We start from the raw sequence: 19,334 nt of genomic DNA on the forward strand, positions 1-19,334 counted from the left end.
TCATCTTTTTACAAAGTTGGTGTCATTTAATCTCCTTTAGGCTTTTATTAAAGCATAATACAATACATTCAAAAATGCTGAAAGTACCTGTACTGATTGCACATTAGCAACATCTGCTTCATATTTCTCTGCAATTTCAGTTTTCATGCGCTCAATAGCATCAGCCTCCTGCTCCTCTTCCTCATCTTCTGCCTCATCTTCTTCTTTTGGAAACTCTTCTTCAAGAATAGCTTCAATATCATCCTCTTCATCTTCATCTTCTTCATCAAGAGTGTCACCTTCAAGTTTAGCAGCTGCATCCTTAAAAAAAACTCGACATATTTAACCACTACATTCCTGAAAATATTTTTGTAAAATAGAATGTATGGCAATGCTTCTCAATACGTGTTCTCAGTTCACTGTTTACATCCTCGTGCAGAAACACTGCAGTCTGAATATTTATTTATTTATTAAATGTATATCCTGCCTTTCCTCCCACTATGAGCTCAGGGTGGAAAAAAAAAAACACTGAAAACGCTCTAAAACATCATAAAAACAGACTCTAAAATATAGTAAAACAAAACATCTTTAAAGTACATCACAATCAAGAAAAATCTTAGTTTCTGGTGATTTCTAAGGGATAAATCACATACGCAAAAAGCACATCAATTTTTGATTGACTGATTAAAATTACTTTCAGCAACACAAAGAAACCCACGTTTTCCTACACATATAGTTTATGTGCCCTTCACAGCACTCACTCCTTGGCCAATACGTAGGCAGATGCTTGACTGCATCTCGGCTGCTGTTGTAAAAAATGTAGGGCCAACCAAGTATCCATGGGTCACATCTAGGGATGGAAAGTTTCCTCATTTTTCCAATCTTAAATCCAGTTCACCACATTTCTGCAGCAATTTGTGAATTAAAAAAAAAATCCTAATGAAAATTCTCCAGCATTTTAGTGAGAATTTATTCTAATAAACACATTTTCGTAGGCAGTTTTGACTAATGTACATATTTTTGCAAGCAATTCTTGTCATGTAGTGCATCTTTGTATGTCAGTTTCACTCCTATATTCATCTTTATGCACATTTTCCCCTAACATATGCATTTTTCTAAACATTGTTTGGTTGGCAAACTGCATGGCAAACTTTGAATAAGTGCAAATTTTGAAGGATAGCTGTGTTTTGGTTCACATTTTGTTTCAAAAAGTGCAAATTTGATATATAAGGCTTGAAACGTGAACTGAATCAAATTTCTGGTCCATCCCTAGTCAGATCCAAAAAGCCCCTTCCATGAATGGAAGGGCTCCTCATTTTTGTGGAAAGGACTGAGATCTAGCAGAGGCTCCAGCTAGAGAATTATTTATTTATTATTTGATTTATATCCCACCCTTCCTCCCAGCAGGAGCCCAGGGCGGCAATGTTGGGAGGGAAACCTTTGCTAGTTCCCTATTGTGCCACCTCACACATTGTTCTGAAGATTCCCCAAACCATCCGGAGCAGCTTTTCAGCAGGCACAAAGAGCTGTAAGGGGAAGGAGGAACTAGTGAACATTGCATTTCCCTTCTTCCAGAAAGAACAATCCATGAGCAGAGCTCTGCTCCTGGAAACTCGGAATCCAACCAAGCCCATGTTATCACAAGGTCAAGTCTGCTTTCTGATTTTAAAAAATTGACTCAAACATGCTAAACCTACACTTACATTCTCATAAAAATGAATTAATGGCTTTATCATAAACTCAGATATGTTTAGGGTTGCCAGGTCTCTGGTTTTCGCCTGGAGATTCTGTTTTTTTGAGGTACTCTCCAGGTGAGTCAATCTCTAGACTCTTAGCTTTCATTTAAAAGAAGTAAAGTTCGTAGCTGGTTTGGTTCAAGGGATATACATCAAAATGTTACACACCCTGCAACTTCTGTTAAATGAGATAGTAGCCGGTTCCTCTAATCCCTGCTCTCTCAGGTTTTTAGCCAATAAGTGAAGTTAGGGTTGTGACAATGAGGAATTTGTTGACTTCCACGCAACAGCTAGAACCCATTGCAAGTCCTGAAAACAATTACCCTTTCCTGCTTGTCTAATTGTAAGGAGTCAAACAAATTTAAATTTTCCAGGGCTGTTGAAGAGGGTAGTTTATTTCTCTAAGTCATAGCCTGGTTTGGAAACCTTCCCAGTATGAAGCTTTAATCCCATACTCACTTTTCTAGGAGTAAAGCTGCAATGCTAATCCCACATACCTGGAAGTAAACCCTATTAATTTCAATAGGATTTACATTTGAGTAGACATGGTTAGGATTGTGCTCTAAATCAATGGGACTTTGGAGTGAACATAACAAAGGATTGAGTTATAAATCTCTCTTGCCCCACCCAATTCAATTTTTTAAGCAATTAGGCAGGGCTTATTTAGGTGTCACTGCTTTTATTTGGTAGGAAAATGATTTTCTTTTTTAAAATATCTGCAATGACAAACAGGTTTTGACAATAAACTACTATATGGTGTGTGTGTATTTTTACATCTCCAGTGTGTGTGTATGAATGGAGTCTTTCCAACAACCCTGTGAGGTAGGGTTGCCGACTGCAAACCAAGCCAGCTCACAACAAAAAATAAACCCATTAAAAATCCAGTAACAATAAAAACAAGTATAAAACAGTTGCAAAACAACTTAAAGTGGCATGATTCTGAATTTTGAGTTTGGTGAGTGAAGCTCCTTATTACTCGAGGTTGCAGTTCTGTGTACACTTCCCTGTCTGAGTAAGCCCCACTGAATACTTGCTTCTGAGTAAACATGCATAGGACCGTACTATAACTATCGTTACGGTTTGTGAAAATAATAAACACCTTTGACAGTCATGCTTATATAAATATTTCTTCATGTTATGTCTAGTTAAGTATCTGATTTCACACTATGGTTGTACATTATTATTTCCTCTACATTTTAAGTGTGCCCTTCTTCCTTGGGGGGGGGGGATCATGGTCCCCTTCTGCTGTTTTCACCCTGAGGGGCAGATTAGGCTGAGTGATGGTGAGTAGCCCATGGCCACCCAGTAAACTTTGTAGCTGATTTCCATTTTAAAAAATTAATTAAAATGGTTTATATGTAGGGAAAGCTTATGAAGTAATGCAGAGCCACATAATACATTTAAAGCATACCCAACTTGCATTTAAAGTACAGGACCTCCCTTAAAGAATCCTGGAAAGTGAAGTTTCCCCCTCACAATTATAGTTCCCATCATCCTTAACAAACTACAGTTCCCCTGATTCTATAGAGGGATTCATGTGATTCAAATGTGTGTTGAATGTGCTTTAAATGAATGGTGTGGATCTGCCCTAGGTATGCTGTGCATTCATTAGTGAATTGAAAAGAGCAATTTTAAAATATAATTTTTAAACAGAGTCGCTCAGTGACAGGGCACATGCTGTGCATGCACAGTCCAAAATTCAATCTCTGGAAAAGACTGTTGCTTGGAATCCTGGGGAGCCAATGCTAGTCCATGTCATCAGTACTGAGCTAGATGGTACCAAATGGCCTGAATTGGTATAAGGTAGATTCCTTCATTCCTAAAAGTGGAAAGAGACCCAAGGGCCACAGTGACTCTAAAGTTTATGCATTTTATTCACAACATTTATATACCGCTTTATTGTAAAAAAAACCCTCAAAGCGGTTTACAGAAGGAATTAAAACAATAACATTATTGGGAAAAACAGTTAAAGACAGTATTTAAAAAACATTCAAAACAATAAAACCAACAATGAGTTAAAAACAGATAAAAAACATAGAATCATAGAATAGTAGAGTTGGAAGGGGCCTATAAGGCACTGTTGGCTCATATTCAGCTTGTGATCAATGACAATTCCAAGATCCTTCTGACATGTCGTATTGCTGAGCCAAGTATCTCCCATCTTATAACTGTGCATTTGGTTTCTTTTTCCCAAGTGTAGAACTTTGCTTTTATCCCTGTTGAATTTCATACGGTTGTTTTCAGCCCAATGCTCCAGCCTATCAAGGTCCCGTTGAATTTTGTTTCTGTCTTCCATGGTATTAGCTATGCCCCCCAATTTTGTATCATCTCAAATTTGATAAGCATGCTCTGTACCTCCTCATCCAAGTCATTAATAAAAATGTTGAAGAGCACTGGGCCCAGGACCGAGCCCTGTGTACCCCCTCGTTACTTCCACCCAGTTTGAGAAGGAACCTTTGTTAAGCACTCTGAGTACGATTCTGGAGCCAACTGATAGTTGTTCCATCTAGCCCACATTTAGCTAGCTTGCTAATCAGAATATCATGCGGCACTTTGTCAAAAACTTTGCTGAAGTTGAGATATATTATGTCCACAGCATTCCCACAGTCTACAAGGGAGGCTACCCGGTCAAAAAATGAGATAAGATTAGTTTGGCAGGATTTGTTCTTCATAAATCCATGTTGGCTCCTAGTAATCACTGCATTGCTTTCAATGTGCTTACAGATTGACTGCTTTATAATCTGCTCCAGAGCTTTTCCAGGGATTGATGTTAGGCTGTCTGGTCTGTAGTTCCCTGGTTCCTCCTTCTTGCCCTTTTTGAAGATGGGGACAACATTAGCTCTCTTCCAGTCATCCGGTACTTCACCAGTCCTCCATAATTTCGCAAAGATAATAGACAGTGGTTCTGAGAGTTCTTCAGCCAGTTCCTTCAATACTCTAGGATGCAGTTTATCTAAGCTTTTTGTGAAGCCACATTGGCTTCTTCTGCTGTTTCCCCTCTTTTTTCCTTGTTGGAATTGCTTGCCATTGCACTTTTAGAATTTCCTTTTTTAGAAACCCCCACCCATCTTGGACTCCTTTTCTCATTAGGGTCGCTTGCCATGGAACGGTACTTACAATTGTTCTGAGTTTATTAAAATCAGCTTTCCTGAAGTCCAGGGTGTGCATATGGCTACTCTCAGCTTTTGCTTCTGTTAAAATCAAGAATTCAAGTATGGTGTGGTCACTTTCCCCCAGAGTTCCTGTAACTGCCACTTCATCCATCAGATCATCTCTATTGGTTAGAATCAAGTCCAGGATAGCTGATCCTCTGGTTGCTTCCTGCACTTTCTGTAGGAGAAAGTTATCTCCAACACAAGTCAGAAATTTCTTGGAGGGGCCGTGTTTGGCAGAATTTGTCTCCCAACAAATATCGAGATAATTGAAATCCCCCATTACTACTAAATCATGCCTCCTTGAAACACTGGCAATTTGCTTTTCAAAAGTTACATTCTTGTCTTCTCCTTGATTGGGTGGTCAGTAGTAGACTCCAAGCACCATATTCCTTTTATTACTTGCCCCATTAATTTTAATCCAGATACTCTCGGTGGAGTTACCAAACTCATCTTCCTGTATTTCTGTGCAGGGATATATATTTTTAACATAAGCGCGACTCCACCTCCCTTTTTATTCCTTCTGTTCTTTTTTAACAAGTTGTATCCTTCAATTGCTGTATTCCAGTCATGGGAGTCATCCCACCAAGTTTCAGTTATACCTATCAAGTCGTAATTGCCCTCCTGTATTAAGAGTTCAAGTTGTCCTGCTTGTTTCCCATGCTCTGTGCGTTAGTATACAGACATCAAAGACCATGTGATATATGGCTTGGCTTCCTTACTACATTTTTCTGAGGATTGTTACTGGGCCCTGTTAGAGCCGATCTCTCTGGTTCCATTACTGTGCACAAGCCTTCGTCAGTCGTTACCACCAAGTTTACGTCTCCCTCCCCCTTAGGATTCAGTTTAAAGCCCTCCTGATGAACTTCTCCATGCTGTGGCCAAACACATTCTTCCCAGTCCTTGTGTGATGCAACCCATCACTTGCCAGCAGTCCATCTTCCAGGAACCATAGCCCATGGTCCCAGAATCCAAATCTCTCACGTCGGCACCACCTTCGTAGCCATTCATTCACGCGGAATATTTTTCTTTCCTTTTCTACTCTTCTAAATACTGGAAGGATGGATGAAAAAACTATCTGGGCCCCAAAGTCCTTGAGTTTGCTTCCCAGAGCTTCAAAGTCTGATTTCTTCATAGCTCCATATGGCAGTATCATTTGTTCCAGCATGGATGAGCAGAAATGGATACCTGTCGGTGGGCTTGATGAGTGATGGCAACCCTTCCGTCACATCTCTAATCCTTCCTCCTGGTAGACAGCATACCTGGTGAGTCCACGGATCTTCTCGGCATACTTGGGTTTCGATCCCACCCAGTAGGGAGTCTCCCACTACTAGTACTCTTCTCTTGCACGGGGTCTCCTGTAATTCTTCCACCACAGGCTGTCCTCCAGTCTCATCCTCGAGTGGTTGAAAGCGGTTGCATAGCTCCACTGGTGAAGGGTGTCTTCTAGCTCTTCTGCTCCTAACTGTCACTCTTTCCCACGGAGTTTCGTCCACTTCATTGTTCCTCTCCAAAGCAGTCTCCTCTTCTGCTACCACATGCTGTTGCTCTTCCACCTCCACTTCTCTTTGCTGCTGTTGTTCCAGCGTTCTGTCTAAGAACTCTTCATCTTCTCTTATAGTCCTCAGCGTGGCCACCCGCCTTCCAGGCCTCTCACTTTTTCTTCCAACAGTGCCACGAGCTTGCACTTGTTTTACGTGTACGCCAGGCAAGAAAACAAACATGACACACACCTTGCAGGTCACAACCACTGGAGTATCCTTCTCATTCATACTCTCTTCTACCTTCTGTTTCTTTCTGACTACTGGTTTTGGAGTGGCCTGTGCTTTGTCCTGTCCTACTTCAGGGTAAACTTGAGAATCCCACTGGCATGCGGTGTGCTGTACAAGGAGAATGGACCATTGGTCTCACCTGAAGGGTGATTTTCATAGGAGGTAGGCCATCAAAGCGGGTAGTGACTCCACCTATCGTCCGAAGGCAAGAATGTTTCTGAAGTCAAGACTAGGGGCGTCAGGCCCCTCCCACTCTCCAGTTCATTCGCAGCGAGTCCAAAGAGAGATATCTAAAAATGCAGGAAAAAAGGCCAACGGGCCTACCAGCAAGAACATAGCACAATAGCAACATTCATAATAATATGATTTTAACATAACCGTAATAGGAGTCTTGACTTCACTAATAAACATAATAAAATAGTGTAACATACAGGAATATCAAAAACAATCCCCAAGACTATCTAGACATCCAGGTTTCCTCCAACTGGGAGGGTCATGATGGCCTACCTCCTATGAAAATCACCCTTCAGGTGAGACCAATGGTCCATTTTCCATAGGAGGTAGGCCATCAAAGCGGGATGTACCAAAGCAGCCCATAACAGGGAGGGACCACCCACATGCTAATCATCATTAAGAACCTGTTGCAACACTCGTCTGCCAAAAGAGGCATCGATCTATTTTATAATGCCTTATAAATGAGTGTGGGGTAGACCAAACGGCTGCTCTGCAAATATCAGCAACAGGAGCATTAGTAGCAAAAGCAGCCGTAGTGGCAGCTGACCTAGTAGAATGAGCTGTTATACTAGGTGGAACAGGAAGCTTAAGGGACTCATAAGCTAAGGTAATACATGCTCTCAACCAGTGGGATAAGGTAGAATTAGCAACTTTATGCCCCATAGAACGTGGATTAAAGGATACAAACAAAGACTCAGTCTGTTGTATATCCTGGGTCCTGGAGAGGTAGGTCTTGAGAGCCCTCCGAACATCCAACGAATGCCAAGCCTTCTCTAGATGATGGGTAGGATTCTGACAAAATGAAGGAAGAACAATGTCCTGGTTGCAATGGAAAACTGAATTGACCTTGGGGCGGAAGGAAGGATCAGTTTTCAGCACAACAGAATCCTTGTGAAAAACACAGAGATGGCGAGCAGAAGACAATGCACCCAGTTCCGACAATCGTCTCGCAGAAGTGATCGCAATCAGGAACAGGACCTTGAAGGACAGCAGACGTAAAGGCACAGTCCTGAGAGGCTCAAACGGAGGGCGTTGTAAGGCCTGCAGAACCTTTGACAGACTCCATGAGGGAAAACGGTGGACTACAGCCGGTGAACGTAGAGCAGTGCCTCTGAGGAAGTGTTTGATGAACGGATGTGAGGCAATAGGGGCACCAGTGGAGGACACTGAAAGAATGGACGACAGAGTGGACGCGTGTCGACGCAATGTGTTGGGTCTAAGTCCCATCATGAGGCCCCTATGAAGATATTGCAGTACTTGTTGTACTGTAGCTTGTGAAGGATCGAGGTGCTGAGTCTGACACCACCTGGAAAAGGCCACCCAAGTATGTTGATATATACGGGTGGTGGATGGTCGTCTTGAGGCTAGAATAATGTCAATGACAGCGTCCGACAGTCCAGCCGACCTCAAATGCCACCATTCAAAAGCCACGCTGTTAGGTTGAGCCACTTGGGGTCCTGATGACATACTGGGCCCTGGGATAGGAGGTCTGGCCTGACTGGTAGTGGCCAAGGATCCATCACCGACATTGCAAGGAGATCCGAGAACCACGGGTGACGGGGCCAATATGGTGCTATCAGCACTAGGCGTGCCCTCTCGCGCCGTGCCTTCCTCAAGTTTCTAGCTAGCAGTGGAATGGGAGGGAAGGTGTACAACAGGCCATCCGGCCACGGTATTGACAGAGCATCCACCGCTTCCGCTGTCGTGTCCAGGTATCGTGTGAAGTACCTGGGGAGCTAGCAATTGCGACTGGAAGCAAACAGGTCAACTGAGAAGAGGCCGAATCGACGCTGGAGAAGATGGAAAACGGTCGGATGAAGTTTCCATTCTCCTGGAAAGACTTGTTGTCTGCTGAGCCAGTCCGCTGTCACATTCCAAATACCTCTGAGATGCTCTGCTTTCAAGGACTGTAGATTTTGTTCTGCCCAGTCGAAGATGAGGTAAGCTAGATCCTGCAGGGAACACGACCTTGTTCCTCCTTGTCTGTTTAAATGTGATTTCGCACACGTGTTGTCGGTGCGAATGAGGACATGGTCCAAGGGGAACAGAGATTGAAAATGGAGCAGAGCAAAGTGGACAGCCTTTAGCTCCAGCCAATTGATGCTCTGAGTTTGTTCTGCTGCGGTCCAAACCCCTTGAACAAACTGAGAGTTGCAGTGGGGCCCCCAACCGAGGAGACTGGCATCTGTGGTGATGACAGTCCTGTGGGGTTCTCTGAACGGAGTGCCCTGGGTGAGATGTTTTACCGTCGTCCACCAGCGGAATGACAAACGCAGTGTGTGGCTCAATGGAATTGTTCGATGGTTTGAGCTGGTAATGTCGTGTTGGAACGGCAGCAAGGCCCACTGTAGCTGGTGAGTATGAGCTCAAGCCCATGGAATAATATGAATGGTGGACACCGACATTCCTAGCGCCCTGGCTAGAAGCATGACGTCTGCGGATGTTTTGTGCATCAGAGATCCTGCGATGTCTGTGATAGCAGTTATGCGATCTGGGGACAGGAACACAGTCGCTTGCAGGGTGTCCAACATTGCTCCTAAATGTTGCAGACGTTGGGTTGGTTGTAGATGGCTTTTGTCAAAGTTGACTAGCCAACCGTGGGCCTGTAAGACATGTAGCGTGAGTGTTAGGTGACGATGAGCCCGCTCCCTAGAATTCGCCCATATTAGAAGATCATCCAGATAGGAGTAGATGTGGACCCCTTGAAGCCTAAGGTAAGCCACTAGTATGAGTAGCACCTTGGTAAACACTCTCGGGGCAGACGAGAGTCCGAACAGCATGGCACGATATTGGAAGTGCTGGGAGCCAAAGGCAAAACGAAGAAATTTTCTGTGGGCTATGCAAATAGGCACATGGAGATATGCTTCCTTTAGATCGATAGAAACCAGGAAGTCTCCCTCATGCAGGCTGTCTGTAATGGAGTGGAAGGATTCCATTTTGAACCTGCGATACTTTACGAAACGGTTAATGAACTTGAGGTCCAATACCGCCCTCCATGAGAGATCTCGTTTGGGCACAGCAAATAGGAGGGAGTAGACCCCTTCCGACCTCTCTGTAGTAGGGACTGGCTCTATCGCCGCTATGTCCAAGAGGTGATGTATCGCAGTCTGCATGATGCAATGCCTGGCTGGTGCCCTGGGGCAAGGGGAGGGATGAAATTTGTCTGGAGGTATTGCCCAAAACTCAATTGCATATCCATAACAAAAAAGATCTCTGATCCAGGAGATCTGAGTCAGACGTAGCCAATGTTTGCCAAATAGAAGAAGTCTGCCCCCAACTGGTATTATATCAATAGTGTCTGCGCTGTCGAGACCCTCCCCTGTATGAGGACGTTGAGGAGCCTCTGCGGCCCTGGTACTGACCTCTACCTGGGAAACGTCAGTTCCAGCCTCCTCTGGAGGAGCGGAAATCATATGTTGGGAACTCACGGCCTCGTCCCCCGGGCCGCATTCCTCAAAAGGGCTGAGACGTGCGGTACGAAGCGAAGCGTCTAAAAGGTCTGCGCTCAATGTTTCTGATGGTGGCCAAGACAGGTTTTCGAGTGTCCTTAGGGTCAACAAGCACTGCCTTTAGTGCCTCCTCGCCGAAAAGTAATGACCCGGCATAAGGTGCCCGTGATAGATTAACTCTGGCAGTAGAGTCAGCCTGCCAGTGACGGAGCCAGAGGGTCCGTCGGGCAACAACCTGAGCTGCCATGGCTCGTGCTCCTAGCTGATTCGCGTCCAAGGTGGCGTCGGCTACGAAAGCAGCTGTTTTTCGCAATTTTAGTAGCGATCTTCGCAGAGAGACAGGATCTGGATTGGGATCGTCGATGAGGTCATCCAACCACATCATCGCTGCCCTGGCGAAAATAGAGGCTGATGTAGGTGCACGCATAGAAAAGGCGATGGCCTCATGGGTCTTGCGTAAAGCAAAGTCCAGTCTGCATTCAGTGGCATCCTTTAAATGAGATTCTCCTTCTCTTGGCAAAAGAGATCTGGAAACTAAGCTGGAAATTGGCTCGTCTATGCCAGGGACGGCCAGTCTGGTAGAAAAGTCCGGGGCCAAAGGATAAAGTCTGTCCGCAATGTTATTAAATCAGCGTGCTTGTAAAGGGTGAGACCATTAGTCCTTGGCCAACTTAGCGATTGGGTCTGGCACCGGAAGAAAGTTTTCTGCTGGCGTGGGGGATTTCAAGACCCTGGCCCCTTTTAAAGCGGGAGTGTTAGCTGCAGTGGGAGTGGATTGAAGGCCAAGGGTGTTCAACACTCTGCGCGCAAGGGGCTGGTAGTCCGAGGCATTGAAGAGGCGATAAGTTGTATCCTGCTCATGTTCCGAATGGTCACTCCATTCGTCTCCTTGGTCTTGCAGCGCGAATGCGGACTCCTCCTCACAAGAGGCGTCATCAATAAACCTGCCCCTGGCAATGTCAAACGGGTCTGGGGAACCTGGTGGGATTGTCTCACTGTATACAAAGTGTTGCCCACTGTGTTGAGGAATAGCGGGAACTTGTGATGGTGACTGTCTCTGAGCGAAAAATGACAGCATGCCCTGAAGTTGTGAGATGAACTCGTGGGACAGCTGCAGACCTGGAGATGTAGATGGTTGCTCTTGGATAGGCGGAAGTGCGGAAGGCCCCACAGGTAGTGAAGAAGAGTAAGCCCCAGATTGGCTGACCATTGGTTGTATAGGAAGGTCAGGAAAATCCTCCTCATCAGAGGAAGCAGCAGGAGAATGAAATAGGGTAGTTAACTGTGCATGGTTTGACCCCTCTGGAACTGGAGCAGAGACATAGCGGGGCCGCTTGGTTGTGCTGTGGCTGGCAAGATGCTTAGTTTTGGCAGCCGCTTTAGCATGCTTATGTTTGACCGCCTTAGTTGGTTTAGGCTTGGTCATCTGGTTTGTCTCTGGCTGTTGTTTCGGCTTGGTTGCCTGAGTTGTCTCTGGCTGTTCTGCCATCATATACTTTAAAGGGTAGCAGTGCACGGCACACAACTGGGGCAGAATGCACAGACCCGAACAGGCTCAGTACACGGCACACGACTGGGGCAGAATGCACTGGCTGATGGCTAAGTACACTGCTACGATGGGGCAGAATGTACACTATGAACAGACTTAATACACAGATGGGGTGCATGTCCAGATAGCGATGTAATATTTGTACAGCTTTGCAGAGTAACAACGGCACTAGTACTCGGCCATGGGTGGGGCAGAATGTACAGTCCAGACATGGTTAATATGGTATCAAGACCTTGCACACTAGGTGTCAGATGGTCTGGTGTACAGTCAGTGTAGTATTAATATAGATGAAGCAGTCACAGGTTCAAAGTCCTTGTAGCAATCACAGTCTTTGTACTGGTTCAGATCGCAGCAGTAATCAAATAGCTGTCAGGGTCAGCAGCAGAAGAAGAGTAAATGGGCAATAAGAGCCTATCTGCCACACACACACAAGGGGCACTTCATACAGTGGAAGCTGACAAAAGGTTTGGGCTCTGTTATCCACAGCCCGTGGAAGGGAGACCCCCCCTTAGTAATACTAATAGGCTAGTAGAAAGAGCGGGAAAATTTTGAGAGCCAAAATGGCGCCCGCGAAAAAGGGTGGGAAAATTGGCCAATCAGGAAAGGCTTGTGGGGATGAAGAAGCAATGGCGGTCCCCTAAGAGCACTAGCGAACGAAAGAGCGGCCGCCAAGTTGAAAAAAGGAAAAGCTCTGGAGCCGCGTATGGAAGGCTCGATCGTGGCTGTAAAAGCCAGGACAAGGGGTCTGCTACAGAGACGGCCAGCAGAATCCCCAGTAGATTGAAGGCTTAGGAAGCCTGATTAAGCTGCAGCTGCAGCGGCGGGCGACGGGCGCGGCGAGATTTAAAGCTGCCGCAGAGCGAGCCGGGGGGGGGAGCGGGATAGTTTAAATGAGATTCTCCTTTGACAAAATGAAAAGCCGCAGTTGCAGGCGCTAGGATGAACCGCCGCGACGGAGAAGCCGCGGTCGAACTGGGGAGGCAGCGACCCAAACGGCCAGGAAAAAGGAAGCCGCAAGAGCAGGCTCCTGAGGGGGACGTGAATAGAACTGGTAAAAAATAAGTGGCGAAATCAGCCGGGAGCTGCAGCCGCAAGCTCCCGTTGAGGGAAGAGAGAACCACAGCCGCGGTCTCTCTGAGGGCCGTGATAGTAAAAACTGAACAGAAAAAGGAAAAAACGGCCCAGGCAAGGGAAAACCTCCCCCAAGGATTCCTCAGGAAAACAAACAGATGACGTAAAAAGCAAGACAGAGGGAAGGGAAGTGTGAAATACACAGACACTGAAAACTCAACACCCTGTCAGCCAAAAGACACAAACACAGAAAACACAAACGACTTAGCTAGACTCAATGCTAGAAAACTCAAACTTGTTCGGTACGAAGGCAAGAATGAACTGGAGAGTGGGAGGGGCCTGACGCCCCTAGTCTTGACTTCAGAAACATTCTTGCCTTCGGACGATAGGTGGAGTCACTACCCGCTTTGATGGCCTACCTCCTATGGAAAATTAGTAATTTGTTTGGGGGTTTTCAGGGACCTCCCCCTTGACCTCCCCTGTGAAACTCTTTTGTCAAACTCCTGTTTGCTCTCCCTGTTTACTCGCTCTCTGAAAGCTGGCTTGCTTATATGTCCTCACCTGTAGACCAGCTGAGACAGCTCCCTCTGCTCTGCTCTGCTCTACTCTGTTAGTCCAGGTTTGTATAAGGCTATATATGTAAGTACCAGGACCTTAAAATTGGATGTGTGTGCATGCAAGCATGTGGTGTATGTGTGCGCGACTGAGAAAAATGTCAGTCCAATAATTAATCATAAAAAGATACTACCGATGCAGCTGATGTAGAAGCTTCTAACTTAATCACACAAACAGCTTGATCCGCAGAAAGCAGATGCAGCAGTCACAACAAAGGTGTATGAATGTTTATTTATTTTATTTATTTATTTAATTTAATTTATATACCGCCCTAAGCCCAAGGTGTTCATGTTACTTTCATATACAGATTGTTACTATAGTTGTTTCTACACCAAACTTTGACACTATTTGCTCACTCATTTCTTGCCAAATATATAAATGACATTTCTCCCAGACTGATGCACTCCTGGATTTTTCCCAGGTGCCGTCTTCGTTCCTAAAACTGCTCATTTGCATGGATGTTGGAGCTTCCATCTCAACTGTACACAGTCCTTTGAGGTTTGGACAGATGTAGCACTATAGCCTTTCCTAAGTCAGAGGAATGATTTTTACATGGTTAGTGTGTAACCCTGCTTCAATCTATTACTTGACTCTCATTATGTCCTTGTGCATTAACCTGTTCTACAATTAATGCAACTTATCATCTTCTCTTTAAAGCCACCCAGTTTATCATGATGCTTTTCAATGCAAAAAGTATATCCTATTGCTGTGATGCCTTGCTCTAGCACTGGTAAGTATATAATATACTGTGTGGTGCCTCTACTGATGGTGTGTGCATGCTGCTTTTGGGAGAAAAAGAAAGAGGAAGAAAAACAAACTCTGCCTCCTATGAAGCCACAACAGCAGCAGAATGGTGACAGGCGATTTTATGGCATTTTCTATGCCATTTTAATCAATCAATCAATTTATTGTGCAGTCACAGACGCAATAAATATGCCATTTTAATATAGGCATGACATGCACACAGTTTCAGCACCATCTTTTATAGCCATGGATTGGGCCAATATTGCATCTTAAGCATAGCTATCTAAAAATGGTGTTGATGCTGCATGGTGTTTTCATAATGTTTCCTGTGGGATTTTCCAGTGTGTGTTGGGGTGGAGAAGTGACAATAATGGCATAGGTAGGGCAGAGGCTAAATTAGAGACTTCTAGTTTAAAGTCACATACTTAGGTTCTGTGTTCTATTAAAACCAATTTAAGATCATTGGTCCACCTGGTTCAGTATTGTCTACACTGACAGGCAACAGCTGTCCTGGGTTCCAGGCAGGAGTCTCTCTCAGCCCTACCTGGAGGTACTGAGGAATGAACCTAGGACCTTCTGCATACAAGGCAGATAGTTTCCCTTTCGCAGAGAACCACTTTACAAAATCCAATATAAAGTGATCATAGTATCTTTTTTAAAAAAATGTGTCTCGTCTTACCTCCATTTTCCTTTTTGCTTGCTCTGCAAAAAGCTCTGCCCTTCTTTTGGCAATCAGCTCTACCTGTTAATAAAAAGAGGACATATATTAAACACGTGACTTACCAAAATTTAGTTGCAATGCTTTTTTACATGAACACGACACCTCATAAATAAAGATGCTAGGGAAGGTTAACTTTTTCTAGTTCAACTTCTATAAAAGCTGTGAAAACTAGTACTGATCCAAACGGCAATGGAATATTCTGTCATTTTGGGAAGGGAGTGTATGTATGTTTGAGGGAAAACTCATCCCAAAGCTGGAGGGTGGACAACATTTGGGTGCGAGGATGAACTTTCAGGTGAGGGGTGTGATGTTGCACCTGTTATATATCGGTAAATACTGTAAATAAGGTAATGCATATGTACTGAGTCTGTATTAAAAGTATTATAGTAAGTAGAGTGAGAGTAGAAGGGGGAGTGAGTGAGTAGAATATCAAAGTGTGCTGGTTGCTGATTGGCTGAGTGCTGGGCTGGCTCCAAAGGGCGGCCAGGTGGGGCCCTGGCTGAGGGCCCGTGGGGGGCATCTCCGCTCCCCTTCCATGATTTGCGGCAGGATCGTTGCTGCAGATCACACGGTGAGAGCTCTGGAGCCCCTGCCATTCCCTTGCTTCAACCTTGGCTGATGGCACACATGCATGCTATGCGTGTGCATCTCTGCCATGAGCCAAGATGGCAGCAGAGGCTTCAGCCCCTTCGGGAAACCTTGGCCACCATCTTGGTTAAGGGCAGCGCTGCATGCACAACCACACAACAGCCAAGAAAGGTAGGTTGAAGCAAGGGAATGGTGGGGGCTCTGGAGTTCTCGTCGTGCAATCCACAGCAGCAATCCTGCCGTGAATCGCGGAAGGGGAGCGCTGGGCCCTGGGGCAGGCTTGTGCCCAAGGGCCCTGGCATGTCTGGGGCCAGCCCTGGCTGAGTGAATGGGGGATGGTGTGTTTTAGTAGTGAGTGCAAGTGGTTTTGACAGTTGGGCAGTTTTTAGACAGAAGGCTCAGGAGTTGTTCTTTGTTTTGGGAATAGACTGAAGGGGGAGGAGTTAGGTTTGAATGGGAGAGGGCTGGTAGACTTGGGTAAGTTAGGCAGGTTGTTAGAGTATAATTCTCCAAGGAGCAGTTATTGAGAAACATATATAAAGTGCTGTAAGAGGTGTACTGAAACCATATGCTTTTGAACACAACAACATACTGAACAAACTTGCTTTTATATTATATTAACACCTGTTCTTTAAACAAAAGCTAGTACCAAGCAGAGAAAGAATTAGATGTAAGTATCTATGGCGGCAGTGACAACCCAAGAAAGAGTAACAGAGTCAGGTTACAGGAGATCAGCCCATAGCTGTGGTCTTTTATGGTCATAAAGATCCACAGGGCAGTTGAAGCTTACCTGTATGCCTGGACATTGATAGCAAGAGATGAGGAAATTATACAGCCACAAGAGTGGCTGTATACTATAGTCAATATGGATTTTTCACATTCTGCAATGTTAAATTGAAAATACCATTCTGTTGCTTCCCATAGCTCATTTCAAAACAAAACCTTACAAAACTTATAGTCCTGAACTCAGAAACGTTTGCTTAACAACCCTCTAAATTGTCATGGTGATACACAAAACAGTCAGAGAGAATCGAGAGGTTCAAAGTGTAAAATGAGAGAGAGAGAGAGAGAAAACAGACCTCTTTGGGACTTTTTTATGTTAGACTTCTCATAATCTGTTGAAATTGATTAAAGATCAGCCATGTTCACAGAGTACCTGTAATCCTGTTACTGACCTTGCTCCATACTCTGACCTTAATAGTATAATAGTATTGCTGCTTTGGGATATGAATAATAAAGCATGTCTTTATCTGCTCAAGGCAGAGTGATAGCGGGGGTGGGGAAACACAGCAAGGGGTGTTCCAGTAAGCTTATAATAGTATGATGTGGTCCAACAGCATTGCACCATTTTTTATTCTTTTTTTAAACATACTTCTTTAAAAGGTAAAAATGCATTGAGGATCTAAGAACTGTGGCTCCTATTGCGTGCTTTCAAAATCGTATTATTTCCAAAGATATCATGGCCCCATATGAAAGTGTGCAACATGAGACACAGTTCCTATCTGATCAATGCAGCTTTTGCTGTTAAATAAATAAATAAATAAACAGAAAAAAATTATAAAATGCCCTTGGACCACCTTGTTGTAACTATTTCAAAGTACCTTACACACCTGACTTGAATGACTCTTTCTCTTACCCTGGATATTGCCAAATCCCCCAAGCCCTTCACTAGAAACAACAGTGCAGTGAAACAGGCAGAGGGCTTTGTGCAGTCCTACTGAAAACCTACTCAGATTTTCTGATGTGCACATTATGTTCCTCTTATAGAATTATTATTATTTATATTTATATGTCACTTTCCTCGCAAAAGCAACCCAAAGCAACTCACAATAATAAAACACTAAAATCAATTACAACAAACCTAAAAACACATCTGTACAAATAAAAAGGCTTGCAAAACTTGCCACACTAACAGAAGCCACCAGTATCTGAAGCCCTTCAAATTAGTGGCTAAGAGCCCAAGTAACAAGGAAGGCTTTTGCCTGGCACCTAAATATATATAACAATGGTGCCAGGTGTGCCTCCCTGGGGAGAGCATTCCACAAGCTGGGAGCCACCACTGAGAAGAGGTTAGAAGGAGAGAGACAAAAGGGCAAGGGCAGGTTCTGAGAAGGTTCTGAGAAGAGTGAAGACAGGAATAGAAAAGAACAGTAGGATGAAAATACAGGAAGACAAATGATGTTCAGCATTGTGGAATCCAGTGTTTACATGTGTCTATCAATGTAAAATTTAGTTAAGAAACTGAACCCGATTCTTTTTGCTGGTCCATTTAGAAATTCAGGAGACTCATTTAGAATCAGGTGCTTTGATTTTGTCTAAGGATGCAATTTATACACACTTACCTAACAATAAATTCCACTGAACTCAATAGGACTTTCTTCTAGGTAGACATGCATAGGATTGCACAGCAGTTTTTGTTCACAGAAGGCCCTTGATCACCTGGGCAATCTGAATTTCCATTTATTGCAAGTTAGCACTACATCTGTTTCAGATCACATGGAGCACCTCAGCCAGGGGTTGCTTCTCTCATCTGATCTCCAGAGGGCAAAACATTTCTGAAGTAGTTAGGATACCTATATGCCATAGGCAATACCTGTCCATCTCTTAGTGCTGTTCCAGGACTTCCTGAACCACCTCCCTGCTTTAAACCTCCTTCCACACTAGTTTAGATCATAAGCCTGCAAGCAGGAACATTGTACTTTTTTATCCGTGATACATTGCCTATTGTTAGATGCTTAATAATACTTACTCTTAATTTTTCCTTCATTTCTTTCATCTGCTGCTTCTTCTCCTGTTTTCTAGCTTGTTTCTCTTGCCATTTTTGCACACGTGTGGGAAGAAGTCGGTCAGAAATATCCTCTTCGTCCACTTCAAGAGAGACTGCAACATCAGGACAAAGGAAATGGTCTGCTAAATACTGAACCTCATCTACTGTTCGGGGAAACCCATCCAGTATAAATCCTGTGGATCTAAATGGAAACAATGTTTTTTTTAAAAAAATGTAACTATCAGTTTTCCATGGATTTCCCCCCCACAATGACAAAAATGTAATTTCACTCTAGTGCGCAAGGGATGGGTATAGACCATGTACATCACCTTGCATGTCAACAGTATAATCCTACACATATCTACTATACATATCCCAGGCAAGGATGCATAGGATTGCAGCCTAAGAGCTATAGATGGAACAAAAGAGCCAGACCATAGTAGATACACAACAGTTACCGAAATGGTTCCTTCATCCACCAGTCAAGAACAATATTGTCAAGCACCTCCATGGGCAAGGCTTCATTTTCTGTTAGGTTTGCTTTGATTGCTTCTTCCTCATCTGTTAACATGTCTTTCTGTTAAAATGATCCAAAATACATGTAAAAAATCGATCTGTTCTTTGCTTGACAAATGACAACACAGTTTAGAACTACACTTTGAGTATTTTGCATAACTCATTCTCTTTATTCAACTTTTTTCTAACAGAATACTTCAATATGTTTAAATTATTTATTCTTTATTTATTAGATTTTTATCCTGTACTTCCTCCCAGTATATTATTATGCAAGATATTTTACATATTGTTAAATCAAGCTGCTTATTATACAGTCACGAGAGTGGCTGTATACTATAGCCAGTATGGATTTTTCACATTTCGCAATGTTAAATTGAAAATACTCCTCATGCCATTCTTTTATATCCCATAAGCTCATTTCAAAACAAAACCTTACAAAAC

At 43.9% G+C, this 19,334-nt stretch overlaps 1 protein-coding gene across 7 annotated transcripts in view; it reads right to left on the reverse strand.

The window, feature by feature from the left end:
* The window catches only part of AK9 (adenylate kinase 9), a 120,944-nt gene that overhangs the window by 23,213 nt on the left and 78,397 nt on the right, over positions 1 to 19,334 (reverse strand). For all 7 annotated transcript variants that reach the window (XM_061623584.1, XM_061623582.1, XM_061623586.1 and 4 more), the window contains 4 exons: positions 18,836 to 18,954; positions 18,360 to 18,579; positions 14,981 to 15,043; positions 88 to 300 (listed from right to left, as the gene is read on the reverse strand). In XM_061623584.1, coding sequence (XP_061479568.1) covers positions 88 to 300; positions 14,981 to 15,043; positions 18,360 to 18,579; positions 18,836 to 18,954 — 615 coding nt within the window. The remainder of the gene's footprint in view (positions 1 to 87; positions 301 to 14,980; positions 15,044 to 18,359; positions 18,580 to 18,835; positions 18,955 to 19,334) is intronic.

The sequence above is a fragment of the Rhineura floridana genome, chromosome 4 (assembly GCF_030035675.1).
Source record: "Rhineura floridana isolate rRhiFlo1 chromosome 4, rRhiFlo1.hap2, whole genome shotgun sequence".
Classification (NCBI taxonomy): domain Eukaryota; kingdom Metazoa; phylum Chordata; class Lepidosauria; order Squamata; family Rhineuridae; genus Rhineura; species Rhineura floridana.